This window comes from Xenopus tropicalis, chromosome 7 (genome assembly GCF_000004195.4).
Source record: "Xenopus tropicalis strain Nigerian chromosome 7, UCB_Xtro_10.0, whole genome shotgun sequence".
Classification (NCBI taxonomy): domain Eukaryota; kingdom Metazoa; phylum Chordata; class Amphibia; order Anura; family Pipidae; genus Xenopus; species Xenopus tropicalis.
The window spans coordinates 49,656,737-49,677,230 of NC_030683.2; the positions used below are offsets into that span (position 1 = coordinate 49,656,737).

General features: G+C 38.6%; 2 protein-coding genes across 2 annotated transcripts; both read left to right on the forward strand.

Moving 5' to 3' along the window:
- Nucleotides 1-11,550: 11,550 nt before the first annotated feature.
- LOC105947830 (acanthoscurrin-2) lies at nt 11,551-12,586 on the forward strand. The gene is made up of 2 exons (XM_012967207.1): nt 11,551-11,647; nt 12,087-12,586. Exons 1-2 carry the CDS (start codon nt 11,551-11,553, stop codon nt 12,584-12,586), a joined length of 597 nt encoding a protein of 198 aa, XP_012822661.1.
- Nucleotides 12,587-17,060: 4,474 nt separating this feature from the next.
- LOC100491114 (keratin, type I cytoskeletal 9) lies at nt 17,061-19,549 on the forward strand. Its single transcript, XM_002937566.3, has 3 exons — nt 17,061-17,202; nt 17,654-17,707; nt 18,688-19,549. Exons 1-3 carry the CDS (start codon nt 17,136-17,138, stop codon nt 19,392-19,394), a joined length of 828 nt encoding a protein of 275 aa, XP_002937612.2. The 5' UTR covers nt 17,061-17,135; the 3' UTR covers nt 19,395-19,549.
- Nucleotides 19,550-20,494: the final 945 nt, after the last annotated feature.

Sequence of the window (20,494 nt, forward strand, 5' to 3'; positions counted from 1 at the left end):
TCACAAATTTTGATAAAAACCAATAACTTTAGGTAACCACTGCGACTTGATAGTTTGGAGTAGACAGACAGTTGTGCCTATTCTGGATTCCCCAGAATCTGTTCTTTCAAAAAATGTACAATTTTCTGGTATAAACCTTCTGTTAGTGGAATTTTTGTCCTTGTAATCTAAAGTATTTTGGTAGTGTACTGTTGGGAGTTTTTGAGAGAAATCTCCATAAAACCATATATATTTGGTATTGGCACGTTCAGGAGACATGGGACTTTCCAAATCAGTTGTATATTCATGCATAAAATTATTTTTGTTTCTAGTATGTGTGTTTATATTATGGAAAATTTGACTTTTTTTTTCATTTTTAGACATTTAGAAGTCTATATCTTGTTACAGAATGAAACATTGCAAAATGTTCAAAAACTGTCTGGCAATGCATGTTCCAAATAAAGTGTGCCATTTTAGTGTCAACAATCACAAAAACCCTCCGAGAAAGGAAGATCCACGATGAAGTCCATAGAAATACTTTCCTAAAGCCTCTCAGGAACAGGAAGAGGCTGAAGTAGACCTAAGGGATGAGAACGAGGCCCCTTGAAGCCAGCTCAAGTGTCACAGGAGAGAACATACAGTAATGTTGACAGTCCTTAATCAATCCGGGCCAGAAAAAATATCATCTAATTAATTCTAAAGTCTTGTGAAGACCAAAATGTCCAGACAGAGGATGATCGTGACAAAACTTCGATACTTCTAGCCGTAATTCCTTGGGAACTAAAATCTTGTCTTTATAAAAAAAAAGGTCTCCAGAAATCACAAGACCATCAGCTTCAGTACCAGGAACCTTAGAAGCTTCTTTGAGTCTAGTAAATAGTTCACAGTGTAAGAGGAGAAAATAAGTAGGTCTAAGGATAGCCTCATGTGAAATGCCCTCTTTCCCAGCATCGGTCCACATACGAGAAAGAGCATCTGCTTTTATATTTTTCGAACCAGGTCTAAAAGTAACATGGAAATTAAATCTTGAAAAAAAGTGCCCATCTCGCTTGTCGGGGGCACAGTCTCTTGGCTGTCTGTCGGTACTCTAAGTTCTTATGGTCAGAGAAAACTAAAATAGGATGATTTGCCCCTTTTAGAAGATGGCGCCATTCTTCAAAAGCGGATTTAATAGCAAGCAATTCACGATCCCCCACATCGTAATTCTGTTCTGAGGGAGATAGTTTCCTAGAGAAGAAAGCAGTTGGATGAAGAAGTACCCCCTCAGCCGGTTTCTGAGAAAGCACCGCACCGCTGGCAGACTCGGAAGCATCCACTTCCAGTCTAAGGATGGGTGCTGAAGAAAATCTTTTTTTAATTCATCAAAAGCGGACTGTGCTTCAGAGGACCAATGGAATCTCTTACGGGAACTAGTAAGGTCCGGGATGGGGGAGATTATCTTAGAAAAGTCTTTAATACATTTACGGTAAAAATTTGCAAACCCGATAAATCGCTGAACTGCTCCATAGCAACACCTCCAGTAGAAATCACAAAGCCCAGGAACTCAATGGAGGACTTCTCAAACTCACACTTCTCAAGTTTGGCAAAAAGTTTATGGGTTCTAAGTCTGGAAAAGACCTTCCTCATGTGTACCCAATGTTCTTCAATAGAAGAATAGAAAACAAGAATATCATCTAGGTACACTATGACAAAGAGGTCAAGAAATCACGGAAGATGTCATTACAAAATGCTGAAACGTGGTGGATGCATTACAAAGTCCAAAAGGAATTACAGTGTATTCAAAATGTCCGTAACGGGTGCAGAAAGCTGTCTTCCATTTGTCTCCCTCATGAATACAAACCAGATTATAAGCCCCACGAAGGTTCAATTTAGAGAAGTCTTTGGAATAATTCCAGCACAAGTGGAAGTGGGTACCTGTTCTTACCAGTGATCTTGTTTAAGTCCCGATAATCAATGTACGGACGAAGAGTACCATCCCTCTTTTCCATGAAGAAAATTCCTGCTCCTGCAGGACACTTTGACGAACGAATGAACCCGTTAGCCAGATTGTCATCGATGTACTCCTTAAGGAATCTTAACTCAGGCTCAGACAAGGGATAGATTCTCCCAAAAGGAACAGAAGAGCCTGGTAAGAGGTCGACAGGACAATCATAAATATGATGCGGAGGTAACCTGTCCGCCCCTTTCTCATCAAAGACATCAATGAAATCGTGGTATGGCGAAGGAATGAGTTTAAGTCGAGGATCACAAGAAAAAAAAGGCTGACCGTGGAGACACAAGGAGGGGAAGTTTTGGACCGGAATGAAACTTGTTTATTGAACCAGTCAACAGAGGGGTTATGAAACTTGAACCATAGGTAACCGAGCCATGGGTAACCGAGGGTAACTTGCTTTTGTCCCCAGTGAAGCATTCGGGAAGTGGTACCTTGGGTTTGGGCATGGAAATCGCAATTGGAGGAGATGGGTTTGGGTCAGGGGCCACAGCGGTCGGAGCAGGAGGACCCCCAGCAGCAGTGAAAGCCTGGAGCTGGGCTTGAACCTGATGATCAGTGTATCCTCCCCAGAGGAAACTGAAGTTTGCTGGCCTCACCTACACCTCCCACAGAGTAAAACAGTCACTGTAGGTAGAAACAGGACTGGTATCTGTGAAGGAGTGGAAGGAGTGGCAGGAGTGTGTAAGAAAATCCAGGCATAGAAACAGAATCGGCAGACAAAAGCATAGTCGGGCAGGCAACGGGTCGGTCCAGGCAGCAGAGAAGCAGAATCGGAGATCAGGCAAAGGTCAGGGACACAGGACAATCAATAAGGTAACAACGCTCAGTGTCAGTTGCAAGCAACAGCGATCACTTCGCAAAGTGACTAGGCCGCAGCATCCTTTTAATGGCAATGCACATGCGCTGTGTCAAGGCGCGCGCATGGCGACGCAGGACAGTCGCGCACACACTATGGCGCCGACACGGGCTGCAGCCAAATGGGCCTGACAGGGAAAAAGTTGTATTTAAAAATGAACACCAGTTCAGAATTACAATTGTTTAGCTCTAAGAATAGTGAGTAATTATAATTCTGAAATGACTGCTCTCGGGCTTCTGCTTGTCTCTGGAACTCTCTACCTCGAGGCATCATACTCGCCCCTTCCTTTAAAATTTCAAACATTCCCTAAAGACACATTTATTTAGGGAAGCATTGTCAATGCAACTTGATTAATCAGACATTTATGTATCATAATAATTTACGTATCATCATCAGTTTCTATATTCCTTTTATTTATAATGCAGACTCTTGCTCTTGCGAGTAGGGCCCTCTGATCCTATTATTTCTCTGTAAACCCTTGTTCGCCAAATTATTGTACAATCCCTGTTCTTTATAAAACAATGTTTTGCATTAATTTAATATTGCTGGCGCTATATAAATAAATGATAATGATGGCTCTTTATTCCATTATTTTAATGGGTAATTACCCTCAGTTCCTGCATTAAGAATACTTACCTCACTTTTGTGAAAAAGAGGTCTCTAGGATAACATATTAAAACTTCTTTAAACCACAAACTCATTAGCTGTTATCACTCAGCAGCTTCCCATTTATTACAGTCTTTCATTTACAGATGACACTGAATACACTGAATACACACATGCAGCCAAGGTAGAATGTACTAGAAAATATGGTGTAATTTTTTTTTAACAATCATCACATTAAGGAATATATGTTTTGTCCTTTTATTGTGTTGGGTTGAAAACCCCAATATACTGTTCTTCGACATTGGCTTATTCTTCCGCTTCTTCTTCTTCATCTTCTTCTTATTCTTATTCTTAGCGCCCCCCATTTTCTAAACACTACTCCTCCTTTTAGGGGTACAACACCCAAACTCCCCACACTTCTTCGCCCTATAGTCGAGCAGGTTGCTTGTGCTTTTCTAAGCAATCCAGCCCGCTCCGAACCCCCCAATTTTCCCATTGACTTTGACAGGGAAGATTTTCAAACTGCTGCCACACTTACAGCTTTGAAGCTACACCCCCCAAACTTGAATAACATAATAATAGGGTCACCCCGAATGAAACAGCGACATTTGTTGGATGACCCCAAAGTGGGAGGGGCCAACAACAGCCAATCAAAGTTTACCCATTGACTTTTATGGGGAAATTGAACCTGCTGCCAATCTTACAGCTTTGAGGCTACACTCCCCAAACTTGAATCATATAGTCATGGGGTCAGCCTGAATGAAAATATGATGATTGCTGGATTTCACCTATTGATTTTTATTGGTTTCCTAAACTTTGCATAGTCGTCACTGGGTGACTACGCATTTAAGGTTTTTTTTGTATTTTTTGGTGGGTGGGTGGAGCCACCAACAGTCAATCAGATTTTACCTATTGACTTTCAGTGGGGAAATTTAACCTGCTGCTATTTGCACAGTAATAACACCAGGGTCCCCAAACTTTTCACAGTTGGTCATTAGGGAACTGCAGTTTTACTTTTGAAAAGTGGGCAGAGCCACCAACAACCAATCATATTTCACCTATTGATTTTTATTGGTTTGTTGCCAGGTTTCCTAAACTTTGCATAGTCGTCAATGGGTGACTACGCATTTAAGGTTTTTTTGTATTTTTTTAAGTGGGTGGAGCCACCAACAGCCAATCAACTTTTACCTATTGACTTTCAGTGGGGAAATTTAACCTGCTGCCATTCTCACAGTATTAACACCAGGGTCCCCAAACTTTTCACAGTTGGTCACTAGAGGACTGCAGTTTCAGTTTTGAAAAATTGGGCATCAACAGCCAATCAGATTTCACCTATTGAATTTTATTGGTTTGATGCCAGGGTTCCCAAACTTTGCATATTCAGTCACTGGGTGACCTCATACTCAAGGTTAGAAAAAGTGGGCAGGGTCACCAAAAGCCAATCACATATCTTTCATTGTTTTCAGTGGGGACATTTTAACTAATGCCATTCTCACATGTTTAATGTCAGGGTTCCCAAACTTTGCACAGTTTGTCACTGGGTGACTATGTTCCAAGTTTAGAAAAGTGGGCGGGGCCAACAACAGCCAATCAGATTTCACCTTTAGACTTCATATGTTTAAATTTAAACTGCTGCCATTCTTTAAATATCAATACTAAGGTCCTAAAACTTTGCAGAGCTAGTCACCAGGTAACTGTGGTTCAGAGTTGGGAAAAGTGGGTGGAGCCACCAGCAGCCAATCAGATTTTCAATGGGGAAATTCAACCTGATGCTATTCTCACAGTATTAACACCAGGGCCACTAGGGGACTGCATTTTTAGGTTTTAAAAGTGGGTGGAGCCACCAACAGCCAATCAGACTTCACCTGTTGATTTTTTTTTGTTTAAATTTAAAATGCTGCCTTTATCACACTATTTATGTCAGGGTTCCCAAACTTTGCACAGTCAGTCGCTGACTGACTACATATTCAGGGTTAGACCAAGTGGGCGGAGCCACCAACAGCCAATCCATTTCCACTCATAAAATTTCATTGGTTTATATTTAACTGATGCCATTATTTAAGTATTAATTCCAGAATTGTTAAACTTTCCAGAGTTACTCACTGGGTATTAGCCATTCAAAGTTAGAAAAAAGTGGGCGGAGACACCAACAGCCAATCACATTTCACCTATTTACATTAACTTTAAACTTAAACTGCTGCTGTTCTGTAACTATTAATCCTAGGGCCCCTAAACTTTGCAGAGTTAGTCACTGGGTAACTGCAGTTCCAGGTTAGAAAAAGTGGGCAGGGCCACCAATCAGATGTCACTCATTGACTTTCAGTAGAAATTTATATTGCTGCCATTCAGACACTATTAAAACTAGGGTCCCCAAACTTTGCGCAGTGTTTTTTTACTATATAACTGTGGTCCAAGGTTAGAAAAAGTGGGTGGAGCCAACAACAGATCAGATTTCATTCAGTGACTTCACATTTTTCAACCCAACATGAAGTTTGTTCTCAAACTTCCCTTTCTAGTTACTTACATTATACAATAGATAGGTACTTGCTAACAACTGTTAAAATGTGCTAATTCCATAGTAAACATTCTATTTTAGTAAAATAAGGACATTAAAAGATAATTTATATTCTAGCAATCCTAAATCTGCCAGTTTGAATAAATGGCAAGCACATGTATAGGTCTTGCCTTGGTGCCTACAGCCAACAGTACAGCAGGGCATGCTCCCTGATGTATGTTTGCCAGTAGAGCAAACACCCATCACTTCTGAGCATCCACCTATCATTGATGGTATCAAGCATTGATGGTATCATTGATGGTATTCAGGCAGTCCAAGCTGTAGCAAGGGGCAACACGTGGGGGCAGATTTAGCAAAGATTATGGCTCACCACAGTAAAGTCCCCTCACTCTGCATAAATTTTCTGTAGGATTTGAGATGTTTATCAATGGTTTAGTATTAGAGTTTACCATTTGATAAGTATGCCTCTAAAAATCCTAGAATTTTACTGTGGTGAGCAGTAATTTGAAACTTTAATCTGCCGCTGGTGTGCCATGAACCGAAGGCTCAAATCACATGGGTCATGCAGCCACTTTTATATGAAAGACCAAATATGCTCTGGAGAAAGTTATCAGGCAAAAAAGACGCTACTGCCTAGGGTGTAATGATGGGGGCACTAGGCAGGTCTTCTTCCCCTACTCCATGATCTTTTGCCCCCTGCAGCCTTGACACAATGTGCTCTCCTCCAAAAACGTCATCACAGCTGCTTGTGCACACGAGAGCGCCCAGTCCGCTTGGCCCATCCATGGTCTGGAGATCTCAGTATATTAGAAGGATTGAGCACAGTTGCTATTGTGATTGCCAGCTGAATTTTTATTTCCTGTATACACTTAAAAAAATCAATTGTGGATGATTTTTTTCTTGGTAGAACATGCCGGATTATAAAAGCTCCCATTGTTGGCTTAAATGGTCTGTTTGTTAAAATAGGTAAAGGTATCTTAACATTTTAGATGTAATTATTTAAAAAATGGTTATGTACAAATAATGTGGTACTGCACCAATTAACTAAGAAATGACCAACCTGCATTAATAAAGCAGTCCATGATGTCACTACATACAAGCTGAGGACTCTATATAGAGTAAGAAGCCTAAAAAGCCAACTCACTTTTAAGAGGATAAGCAAATTATCAAATTGTAAGTTAAATCCCTTATAAAGTTCTGTTTTAAGAATGGTTGCTTATTACCTACTTAGATATATGCATATGTCTGCTTTGTTATGACCAGATGTGTTACAGTACAGTGTTACATTATCATTAGTACAGGTTGTGTAAGAGCACAGAGCAATACAGTGGGTTCAGACAGATTATGGATTATATTCCTATAAACAAAGACTTTTAAGATGCATGGGTCATGGAATAATGTTAAAAGGACTGCCTTTCACCTTAATGCTGTCCTCACCCAACATGATGTTGCAGCGTTCCCAAGTAATACCGACCAAGACTTGATTAGATACTGATTCAAGCAGAAAGGACAAAATAGGACAAAATGTAGTTGTAAAAAGTAAATGTTTTAGAGTAAAGGATAACTGATCCCTCTCTTTGTTTTTTCAATATATGTTCTCCAAGCCTAATTGTACAGTATATCTAGATTTCCAGCCATAATATTAAGGCAAGGTTGCAGTTTTTGCCAGAAAGAAATTAGAAACTGTCAAGTGAGTACCAGGGAATATACATCCCCATACCACTACATACCTGGTGTTTAGCTTGAAGTTCGGTAAAGGTATGTTGTTTGCCTGTGATGGGGTTAAAAAAATCATATATTCAAAATAGGTTGAGTGAGCCCCAGTATTCTCTAATCATGATGAAGAGGCCTGGGGAAAAAGAGAGAGTTGGCAATGATATTTAGCAGAAAGGGAGAAGGGCTGGTCAAGGGAGTCCTTTTGTGGCACTTTACCCAAATTCCAGGTGTAAATTTGATAGCCTAGAGGCTATTGAGGGGGAGCTTTACAGGCCTCTGGGCTAGAGAGAGGAATTTGGGTGTGTGAGGGCCAGAGAGAGATGTTCAATAAGGGCCCATTTGGAGGTAGGTTTATAGGATGTCCAACCTAAAACTTGGTGCAAATGTGCAGCTTCATAGTATTTTTGTCAGGTTCACCTTGTGATTTATTAGACAGCATGACTGATTTAGGTGTGCAGTGTCTGGACAAATGAATTTAAAAAAACATCTTCTGCAGTTCTCTCACAATATGATTTGGGATAGGGAAGGTCTCAAAAAGATTAGTCAAAGAGTAGTTTTGTCAGGATTGCTTTTTTCAAGGTGGTGATTCTGCCCAGCCACAATATAATATATGCATACAATTTATCTAGCATGGATTTAATTTTCTGAATCAATGGAGGGAAAATATGTTTGTAGAGGTGAAAATATGATTTAGTTAAGTAAATCCAAAGATATTTAATGGCGTGGTCCTTTGATTTATAGCTAAATCTAGAGTTGAAGACTTCTTGTTTATCAAAGGGCAGGTTTAGACAGAGTGCCCCTCTTTTCTGGATGTTGAATTTATATCCAGGGATGAGGCTATAGCACATGATAAGGTTGTAAAAGTTTGGCAAGAAAACCGTGGGGTTTGTGATAGATAGTAATATGTCATCAGCAAACAGTGAGATGAGAAACTCAAAGTTTCCATTTTTTAAACCCTGTTTGTCTTGGTGGTCCCTAATAGCAGTGACTAATGGCTCTATGCTTAGAGCAAATAGGAGGGGGGAGAGAGGACACCCCCTGTCTAGTACCATTGGATATTGAAATACGTGTATTGGGGGCACCTGGTAGTTTTAGGGTGGCAGTCAGAGTGGAATTGATGGTTAGAGATGTAGCGAACCTCACAAAAAAAGTTTGCGAACCCGTTCGCGAACTTCTGCCAAAAAGTGCGAACTTTTGCGAACTTTGCGAACCCCATAGACTTCAATGGGAAGGCGAACTTTAAAAACTAGAAAAGCCATTTCTGGCCAGAAAACTGATTTTAAAGTTGTTTAAAGGGTGCCACGACCTGGACAGTGGCATGCAGGAGGGGGATCAAGGGCAAAAATGTCTCTGAAAAATACGTTGTTGACACAGCGTTGCGTTTTGTGCTGTAAAGGGCAGAAATCACACTACATTTCTAAACTTGTGTAATAAACTGCTTTAAAATGTCCGGCGTCTACATGCCAATCAAGTCGTGTAAAGGTTACAGCCGTTTCACACCCAAAGACAAAACGTTGCAGTAGTGGATACGGAATATATTATTGCTGGTGGAAAAACATCGCTCAGCGACAGCAAACAGCACTGGACACATTAAAGAACAGTAACTTAAATTTCTGGTTGGTGCTGGGGGTGAACTACTAGGAACAGCACACCAGTCCCCAACACAGCTAGACTAATAGCACTGGGCTCTATAAATTACAGTAGCAAACACACACAGATGGAGCTGCAGTACACAATGAAAAGAAGAGTAACAGTAATCAGAAAATAAAAGCAGTCCTTACAAGGACTATTGGGTTACAGCAGATGATCAGCAGGACAGCTGCCCACAGCAGCTACATACAGAGCAGTAGAAAGTAGATTACTAGTCAGCAAAGCTACCTTAACTGTCCCTCAAACCCCTGCACAGCTCTCTCCCTATGCTAACTCATCAAGCACACACAGGCAGAATGTAAAATGGCTGCTGGGCTTCGGTTTATATATGGAAGGGAGTGGTCCGGGGGTGGTCCAGGAGGGAGAGCTGCCTGATTGGCTGCCATGTATCTGCTGGCTCTGGGGTGAGAGGTCAAAATTTGGCTCCAGCTAAGGCGAACCCAAAATTGCGAACTTTGCTAAAAGTTCGCGAACTTGCGAACTTGCGAACACCCGATTTTCGTGCGAATTAGTTCTCCGGCGAACAGTTCGCTACATCTCTATTGATGGTCCAGTCTTGTGCCAGCCTACTTAGTTATGAATAAAAGTTTCTGGAACCTCCTTTAAGTTGGAGGTCCAAGGTATGTGCACTTGGACTGTCACTAGATTTTGTGTGTTCACCCCAAAACATATAACTGGACCCTTTATGTACAATATGCTTTACATCAGGTCTAACTCTGAGCTTGCATTATCCTTGCAATGTTTAGCATAATCTTACTTTACATACGCATTACAGCTGAAAAATATTGCTTGATATGGCTTCTTGTCCATATTGTCTGCTCTTTATAAAATCCCTTCTTTGCTGTATTAAGTAAACTATTGTAACTGTGCCATAGACTGCTCTTCAAAACCTGCATTACTATATTTTTGCAGAGACTGCACATTATTAACTGATGTCAGAGATGTCTTTCAGCTTTATAATAATCTGGACCTATTTATGATACAGAATCTTTCTCTTTCTACTCTCTTTCTGTTTTCTTTCTTGTGCAGGGATTATCCAGTACTAATTATGTGGAGATCAGATTATAAGAATCTCAGTCATAAGTGTTTATGAAGCCCTCTGGTTGTATCAGACCCGAAACGTGGAAATTTGCTGCAAATCCATGCCTGTCGAAAAATTACGCTCAACACTAATGGGCACCGCTGACGGGCCTGACATCTGGTCTGAAATTTCAATAACATTTTAGAAAAAGTTAAAATCTGAAATATCTTTGGATAACTTGTTATGCTTCTTGTTATTGTCTAATTCATAAGCTGATATATCATACTACAAATTCTTGCCAAAGTTCAGGCATTGTATTACCTGAGACCTCTTCAAATATTATTTTCTTATTACCAATGCAGTTATTCACTTTAAAACGGACTCAGGTATTTTTAGAATGGTATTCACTGAGACCTCGCCAAATATTCTTTTCTCATTACCAGTGCAATTATTCTCTTTAAAAATGGATTCAGGTATTATTAGAATAGTGTTACCTGAGACCTCTCCAAATATTCTTTACTTATTACCAGTGCAGTTATTCTCTTTTAAACTGACTCAGGTATTATTAGAATAAAATAACCACACTACTCATTGGTTCTTATGAATTCATAGAAAATTGACAGCAATATGTACACTCAGAAGTTATAAATAACAAAAAAATGAATTTAATCATCAACCATCAAGTACATGATCATCATCAATCAACGCACCAGAGCCCATCCCTTTAGATTAGAGGAACGGAGCTTCCATTTGAAGCAGCATAGGTGGTTTTTCACGGTGAGGGCTGTGAGGTTGGGGAATGCCCTTCCTAGAGATGTGGTAATGGCAGATTCTGTTAATGCCTTTAAGAGGGGCCTGGATGAGTTCTTGAACAATCAGAATATCCAAGGCTATTGTGATACTAATATCTACAGTTAGTATTAGTGGTTGTATATATAGTTTATGTATGTAAGTGTATAAATTGGTAGGTGTGGGTTGTGTGTGCTGGGTTTACTTGGATGGGTTGAACTTGATGGACTCTGGTCTTTTTTCAACCCTATGTAACTATGTAACTATCATTATCATTATATATTGGGATTTTACAGAGATCCCATTGGTCCTTAAAAATCTTGACAGTCAAAATGTAAATAGTATATAAATGCAGTACAATCAATCACTGTTAGCAGATCCAAACCAACCTACTCCTTCAGTTCTTATCCAGTTATACAGAAATCATGTCTGGAGTCAAAGGTGGTTGTGGTGGAGGTGGATATTATGGCAGTGGAGGCAGTGGAATAGGCGGATCCTCACAGCACTACATAAATACTAACCGTAAGTATGAGTATAACTGTCAGTTTATTTTATTTGTAAATACTAAGTATAACATCTTTTTGCTGATATTATTGGTCTTTAATAAACACATTTTTTTTTAATAAAACTTATAAATAGTTGATGTAATGTTGTATTTGACTTTGCATATTATAAGGCCTGCTGTAAATCAAACTCAAAAAAACTGATGCTGGGTATAGATAGGGCACTGTAAGCAACTTGTATGTATTTCAAATAGCCTTTTACTGGTAAAGACATCCTTAGAGATATATTAATAATTAAGCCATTCCAATTCAATCAATGGTTGGGTCTGATGTTTATCTATGGAAATCAATATGATCATAAGTGAGAAGTAAGACTGTATCTAAAAATGTAGCCAGTTCTTTATTTTTAAATTCTTTTTTTTTTTAATTTTTAATTTTTGATTTTTTTTTTTAACTAGGCATTGTTGACACTTGCCAGCAAGGTCAGGTTGGCCAGATAAGTGGAGGTTATGCAGGTGGTATTGGAGGAAGCTATGGAACAGGTGACATCAGCCAGATTAGTGGAAGTGGCATCGGTGGAAGCAGACTAGGTGGCATCAGCCAGATTAGTGGAAGTGGCATTGGTGGAAGTGGACTAGGTGGCATCAGCCAGATTAGCGGAAGTGGGATCAGCGGATGCAGACTAGGTGGCATCAGACAGATTAGCGGAAGTGGCATCGGTGGAAGTGGACTAGGTGGCATCAGACAGATTAGCGGAAGTGGCATTGGTGGAAGTGGACTAGGTGGCATCAGACAGATTAGCGGAAGTGGCATCGCTGGAATCGGACTAGGTGGCATCAACCAGATTAGTGGCATTGGTGGAAGTGCAGGAGGTTACCTCAACCAGATTAGTGGAAGAGGAGGCTGTAGCAGTAGTGGAGGAAGCTATGGATTAGACTGTGGAGGAATCAAAAAATGAAGAGCAATACCAAGATTTCAATTGTAAAACACACTTATAAAAAGTATTGTTACCCTACATTGGGCTATGATTGAAAAAAAAAAAAATCTTTAAAATTTTCATTTTTCTGAAAATTTCACTCATTGAATATGAATAAACAAACAGATTAAAGCAATTATGGCATCAAAATGATTAACAGGGACACACACCTGAATTCATTACATTATAAAAACCAACAGTTATATTTATTTGTTATGTGAACAACAGGACCATAGAAGGTAATTCATGTATATACCAATGACAATAATATTCAAATGGTACATTTTATATGTGGTCAAAATGCTGTTACTGATACTGCACACAGTCATTTCAGGGTATATTAAGGAGGAGGTTGAAATAAACAGTATGGACTCACTTCAAGAGAACAGAATGGGATGATTGAAGACATTTAGCTTCTCTCCCTACTAAAAGCATTCAGCAGAACCTGAACATGATCCACCATATTGTACATTACATTATTGTAGGTCTGTTTATTAAACTGTAAAGGTTTACACTCCTAAAATGTTAGTAAAAATTTGAGAAGTAACCATATACACAGTGAAAACTAAAAAGTTGTATACATTTATGGCATCCATTATCCATTAACTTGTTTTTCAGAAATCTCCCATAGACTCCATTTTAAGGAAATAATTTAAATTTTTAAAAATAATTTCCTATTTTCGGTAATAATCAAACAGTACCTTGTACCCATCCTCCTTATTAGAGGCAAACCCATCCTATTTGGTTTGGGTTTCATTAATGTTGATATGATTTTTTTACTAAACTTAAGGTATGGAGATTTAAATTACAGAAAGACCCCTTCTCCAGAATAACAGGTCCCATACCTGTAATAAGCTTATTTAGACAACTGAAATAAATTACCCTCACCTAGCCAAAAGAGACCTATTGCTATAGATCACTATACAAGGAAAATCTTTTATCACAAGCACCTTATAGCTAACATTAAGTTCATTATTTAAAAAGAAAAATACCTTTGTAAGAAAAAAAGTGGGAAAAGCATTTTAGAAGTCTTGTATTTAATTCCTAGTCAAATGAATTGTTGTGGAGCCAAGGTTACAAAAAATGAGGCTAGAAATGCTGCATCTTATATTTTGGACCTCAGTACAAGCACAAAATTGTGACACATGCTTTCTTACCAGCATCCTTGTTAGAATAGAATTACTTCCAGCAAATGGCATTAACTTCCACCTCATTTGCTGCAAGTCAGTTAGGGCATTTGACAAAACTGGCAAAGGGTACTCAACACAGAAAGGGAACCCTGGAGTTACCAGCAGGTACCAGCAGGTTCAGGCTGACACTAACCCAACAGGTTCAGGCAGACAGTAATTCAGTTGTTCCCTTAAATTAATGCATGTGCTTTGAAGTAATTTATCAGAGGAGGCTGGGCATGTTATTTGGCACTCTCTGCAAAATACAATATACAGCAACGAGCATGGCTATTATGTATACATTGCAAATTGTTTGATCTCTTGAGCATGAAGAAAATTATAATTCAAAGAAATTACGTGGCATAGCTGACATTTGCCAGCAAGACCAGATAAGTGGTAGTTACATAGGTGGAACTTTAGATTTTATTTTAGTAAGGGTGCTCCCAGAAATCCCTTGTATTTGTTAACACATTATATGATTAAAGGTCAGTCTGGAGCAAGGCTGCCCAGTTCCCATTTTAAAATAAACCTGCCCACAACCACAAATATATGAAAAGACAAATAATGTAGAGTCTACAAATTCTTACACTGTAACATTCCACAGCCATGTTATTATGCATGTATATACTGTATGACTCTTAAGATGCATAGGCAGGCCTTCATTGGCAAGATCACCAAAAACAGATCTTTTTTTTCGGACTAATCACATAAGGACCTTCCTTCCCAGCCTGATGCTGTTCTCACCTAACAAGATGTTGCAGCCTTCCTAAATGCGATATGACTAAACCCTGATCAGATATTGATTCAGGCAGAAAGGAAAGTTGTGACCATCACTGTTGTCAAAACAGCATGCATACATAGGCCTAAATTAGTTTTTCAGGCTAATCGTAAAGGGTAATGGTCAAATTGTTCAGAGTAAAGGGTAACTGATCCCTCTCATTGTCTTTTTAATATAAGTTCTCAAAACCTTAATAACATTATATCAAGACTTTTAACCATAATGCAAGACAAGGTTGATGCTTTTCCAGATCGAAATTCAAAATAGTCCCACAAATACCAGGAAATACACAACCCAGTAGCATAAGTATACATTAGTGGAACCCATAGCATAATGATTGTAAGGCTCATCTAAACTTTAAGCATAACCTAAAAACTTAGTAGAAGTTTGTGAGCCCTGCAGAAAATCATTTTAAGGCCCACTAAATATTGGGAGTAATAATTTTTTTTCCATAAATATGGAGTACATTGGAACTACAGTGCCCTCATAAGTCCCCCAGCAGTATCGGGTCTGCTTCCTTCCTGCCAGTAGCATGTCATCACTAATTAGACATAAAGTCATGTTTTTTTAATATTTTATTCAGGTATTGGTCCTTTATGGGGCCAAATCCCCCAAAACTCACTTCAGCAGTTTTAAGCAGAATTAACTAACAATGGCAAGTGCTTGTACTTTCAGATAATTTTCATCCAGGCTAACTACAGAGGAAGCAGACCCTGCGGGGGATGGGGGGGGACCAACTTACAAACGTTTTCGGCTAAGCGAAATGGGACAGATTCGCTAATCACTACAGATTAGTACTTAATGGTTCACCTTGCAATCATGTTTTTATAACTGACAGGAATATGTTACAACCTCGAGTAAAAAAAGGACTGCCTGTTTATTTAAAAAATCTCCCCATAACATACCCCCCATACAATACTCTGGCTTGTTAAAGGATCATGCTGCTACCAGTCCAGCATCATTAACTGATTCCCCATGTTCCTCTATGAGGGGGCTGCAATATTTGTGCAGCAGCAGTCCATTAGCATTAGAAACTATAACTGAAAATCTGAGAAGGGACAGTCAGGTTTAGGAACTTCAAGTAACAATTACTTGCTAAAGCAAACCTATCAGCGAAAAATGATCCACGTGACCAAATGGAAACTTTTAATATACACTAATATTTTGAAGATTAGATTTTTAGTGTCAGTATCCCTTTAAGATTTGTGCATATGTTTCAACATCACCATAACTATAATTGGTATATTTTATATGTGTCAAACTTTTAGCTACCTCTTTCCTCTGGCTCCAACTTTTTATTTGCTTCATACTTGTATGCATAATCTTACTTTACATAAACAGCCCTATATTAAATCAGTTGAAAAATATTGCTTGACATGGCTCCATTTTTCTGCATGACCTTATTGTCTGTACTGAGAGCTGTCTTTCAGCCTACTAATAATCTGGGCCTAGTTATCATGCAGGATCTTTTTCTATTCTCTTATGGTTTCTTTGTAGTGTAGGGAATGTCCAATACACCAATTATCTGGAGATCAGATTATCAGAAAGTTAGGATCTCTATCAAATGTTTATGAATTCCTTTGAATGGTTGTATCAGACCCTGGTGGCCATACACGGGCCGATTTTAGCTGCTGATATTGGCCCTTTAGACAGGCTTATCTAAGGATGGGCCTCCTGACCAACATCTGGCCTAAAATTGTCCAAAACTCGACCAGGCAGGTTTGATTTATCTATTGGATCAGGGACCGCATTGGCTTATTGATGTGGTCCCCAAACTGGTGGTGCCTATGCCCACTGTTTTTATTCGGTCCTTTGACCCTAGGATCAAATGATTGAATTAGCCCGATATCGCCCACCTATATGCGGGCATATCAGGAGAGGATCTTACAGTGTATGGCCACCTTTACACTTGCTATATTATCAGTGATAGATCTAGGATTTCAGACATTGCCGTGATGGAATTCAATGACTATTATTCCCTTGACATAGTAATGTACTTGTGTAAAAGCGGAGAAGAAATAGACTGCCAGCCATGCTTGATTTTTTAGTTTTGGCATCTTGTTTTTGGCTACATTTCATTGCAAAATGTTTTTATATTTTAGGGAAATCTGAAACATATCTTTTTTTCCTGCATCTTTTTATTGTCCAGTTCATTAATTTAATAATATATTGTACCAAACATTCTTGCCAAATTTCAGGCATGGTATTACCTGCAACCTCTCCAAATATTCTTTGCTTATTACCAATGCAATTATATTCTTTTAAACTGACTCAGGTATTATTAAAATAAAATAACCACACTACTCATTGGTGTTCTGCTGAATTCATAGAAAATTGACAGCAGTAAGATACACCCTGTTCAAGTTATAAATAACCAAAAGAAATGAAAAAGATACTGAATCATCAGCCATTGATTACATAATCAACATAATAATAATATTTGGAATTTTACAGAGATCCCATTGGTCCCTAAAAATCTTGACAATCAAAATGTAAATAGTATATAAAGGCAGTACAGTAGATCACTGTTAGCAGATCCATACCAACCTACTCCTTTAGTTCTTATCCTGTTTGTTGAGAGATCATGTCTGGAGTCAAGGGTGGTGGAGGTGGAAAAAGAGGATCATTTGACAAGGGCAAAAATACTAACCGTAAGTACGTCAGTTTGCTTTATTTATCAGTACAGAAATACTAAATTTAAGATGTTAATGCTGATATTATTGGTCTATAATAAACATATTTTATAAAACTTATAAAAAATTGATGTAATGTTGTATTTGAATTTGCTTGTGCTACTAATAGCATAGTGATTGCAAATCATGTCTGTTGTATGTACCTCACTCTACTTCCTGCACTGCTTTCATAAAGTTTTTAGTGGATTTTATACAGTATATCCAATATCCCTAAATATCAGTATTGTTTAAATTCTGTTATAAGAATTATAAAATAGGCTTAGCTTCGGTATTGTGGTATTGTATTCAATTCTTTTTCTGGGAGGTGGTTAATGATACTGAAAAGGGCTGAAATTAATTATAGCAATAATACTGCCTTTAAATTTACAGGCATGTGTTAAACAGTAGTGTGTATATTTTTTTTTCACAGCATGTGTACCTGATCAGCCATACCAAGGTAGCAACACTGCCCAGGCATGCACAGGTAGGAATATTGTTTTGTTTCATCCTACAGTTTATGGCATTATATGTAAAGAAAATAGATCTGTTATGTAGGTTATGAGCTAAGCATGAGGTTTATACTCTTTATACTGCATTGGCATGAATTATATTCACATGATCTTTTGTACATAGGTGTATAATGTACACTATGGGGCTGATTTACTAAGACACGATTTCGAATCCGAATTGGAAAAATTCCAATTGGAAACGAACATTTTGCGACTTTTTCGTATTTTTTGCGATTTTTTCGGCGTCTTTACGATTTTTGCGTAAAAACGCAAGTTTTTCATAGCCATTACGAAAGTTGCGCAAAGTCGCGATTTTTTCGTAGCGTTAACACTTGCACGCAAAGTCGCGCCTTTTCCGTAGCGTTAAAACTTAAAAGGCGCAACGTTTCGCGCAAGTTTTAACGCTACGAAAAAATCGCGACTTTGCGCAACTTTCGTAATGGCTACGAAAAACTCGCGTTTTTACGCAAAAATCGTAAAGACGCCGAAAAACTCGCGTTTTTACGCAAAAATCGTAAAGACGCCGAAAAAATCGCAAAATTACCGATCATTACGAAAAAAACGCAATCGGACACATTCGGCCCGTTCGTGGGTTAGTAAATGTGCCCCTATATATATATATATATATATATATATATATATATATATATATATCAAAATGTGAATGTATATTAAGTGTGAAAGCTTATAGCTTGTCAATAGCATTTAAATAGATAATAATAAACTCCCAACTGATATTAGGTATAAGGCACTATAAGCGACTTGCTTATGACTTGAAGATAGTTTTAGGGATAAACTAATAATTATGCTTTCCACTACAAGTCAATCTATGTAATTACAATGTTTGGTCTGATGTTTAACTTTGGAAGTAAATATTCATAAATGGAAATTAAAACTGCATCCAAATATATAGATAGTTGTTTATATTTAAAGCTATTTTTTTTTGTTTTTTTAGCAGGCCCTGTTGAGACTTTCCAGCAAGGCCAGGTTGGCCAGATAAGTGGCGGTTACACAAGTGCTGGAGGAAGCTATGGAGCAGACTTTGGAAGAGATGATATAAGCCAGATTAGTGGAAGTGGCATCAGCCAGATTACTGGAAGTAGCATCAGTGGAAGTGGAGGAAGTGATGTCATCCAGATTAGTGGAAGTGGCAACAGTGGATATGGAGGAAGTGATATCAGCCAGATAAGTGGAAGTGGCATCAGTGGATATGGAGGAAGTGGCATCAGCCAGATTAGTGGAAGTGGCATCAGTGGATGTGGAGGAAGTGATATCAGCCAGATTAGTGGAAGCAGCATCGGTGGAAGTGCAGGAAGTAATATCAGCCAGATTAGTGGAAGCGGCATCGGTGGAAGTGCAGGAAGTAATATCAGCCAGATTAGTGGAAGTGGCATCAGTGGATGTGGAGGAAGTGATATCAGCCAGATTAGTGGAAGCGGCATCGGTGGAAGTGCAGGAAGTAATATCAGCCAGATTAGTGGAAGTGGCATCAGTGGATGTGGAGGAAGTGATATCAGCCAGATTAGTGGAAGCGGCATCAGTGGAAGTGCAGGAAGTAATATTAGCCAGATTAGTGGAAGTGGAGGCTGCAGCAGCCAAATTAGTGGGAGTTACAGCAGTGGAGGAAGCTATGGATCTGGCAGTGGAGGAACGAAAAAATGAAGATCAAAATCAAGATTAGAATTGTAAAGCACATTTTTAAAAATCTTTGTTAACCCAACAGGGGCAAATGATTGGAAAAAAAAAATCTTTACTTTTTTTCTTTTTTCTAAAAAGTTCACTCTTTAAATCCGAATAAACAAGCAGATTAAAGCAACTATGGCATCATAATGATTAATATGGACACATCTGAATTCATTGCATTATGAAAACTAAGTTATATTTATGTGTGACATGTAAGCAACAAGACCACAGAAGGTAATCCGTTTATGTACAGATTATTACTATCCTGATTACTGCTGAACACAATGCAAAGTTCACTTTTTAAATCTGAGGTCTTTTGGGGGAATTGAGACTTGCAGCTTAAAGGGCAATTTCACCTTTTTAACAAAACTGTAACAGCACATAAAACTACCCCAAAACCCCCAGAAATGTGTTCATACTTTAAATAACCTGCCAAATTTAGTAAAATGTGAGTGGTATTTAGAGGGTGTGGCCTCATAAATGGGTGTGGTCAAAACATTTTCGGCATTTCTTTTGTGACTCTTGCCATTTTTCAAATGTTGGGAGGTATGTTATTAGCAGCAGTATATACACACTAACTCCTCACATTACTGCTGCTTTGGGGGTAGAACTATTTGGACAGGCTGCTTGTTAGTCTCTTGCAGTTTATTTGCTGTTTTACAGAACTTAATCTCACTGTAGTCACTCAGGCAGCATGGAAATCATGCTAATTGCAGCTCATTAGAGTATACAGAGAGCTGTAATTAGAGTACACAGAGAGAGCTGTTAGGCAAAGACTAAATACATTAACAGGCCTGCACATTGCTTTATGAAGTCTGCCAATTGTATGATATTTCCATAGGTATAGTTACTTAATTCAGCATCCTGTCAGATTTTCAACTTTATTTTAATGGGCTTTTCTTAATTATGTTGGTTTCAAAGTTTGCGCAGGGCAATTTTGGCAAATTTGCAGATGTTTTCCACTATGCCACTGCTGTGCCTGTCTTTCCTTTTTTTGCAAATATAACAGCGTTTTTCTCTTTGCGAAGTCAGTTTAGCGAATATTTTCTCTGCCACTAAAGTTGTGGCATAAATACTGC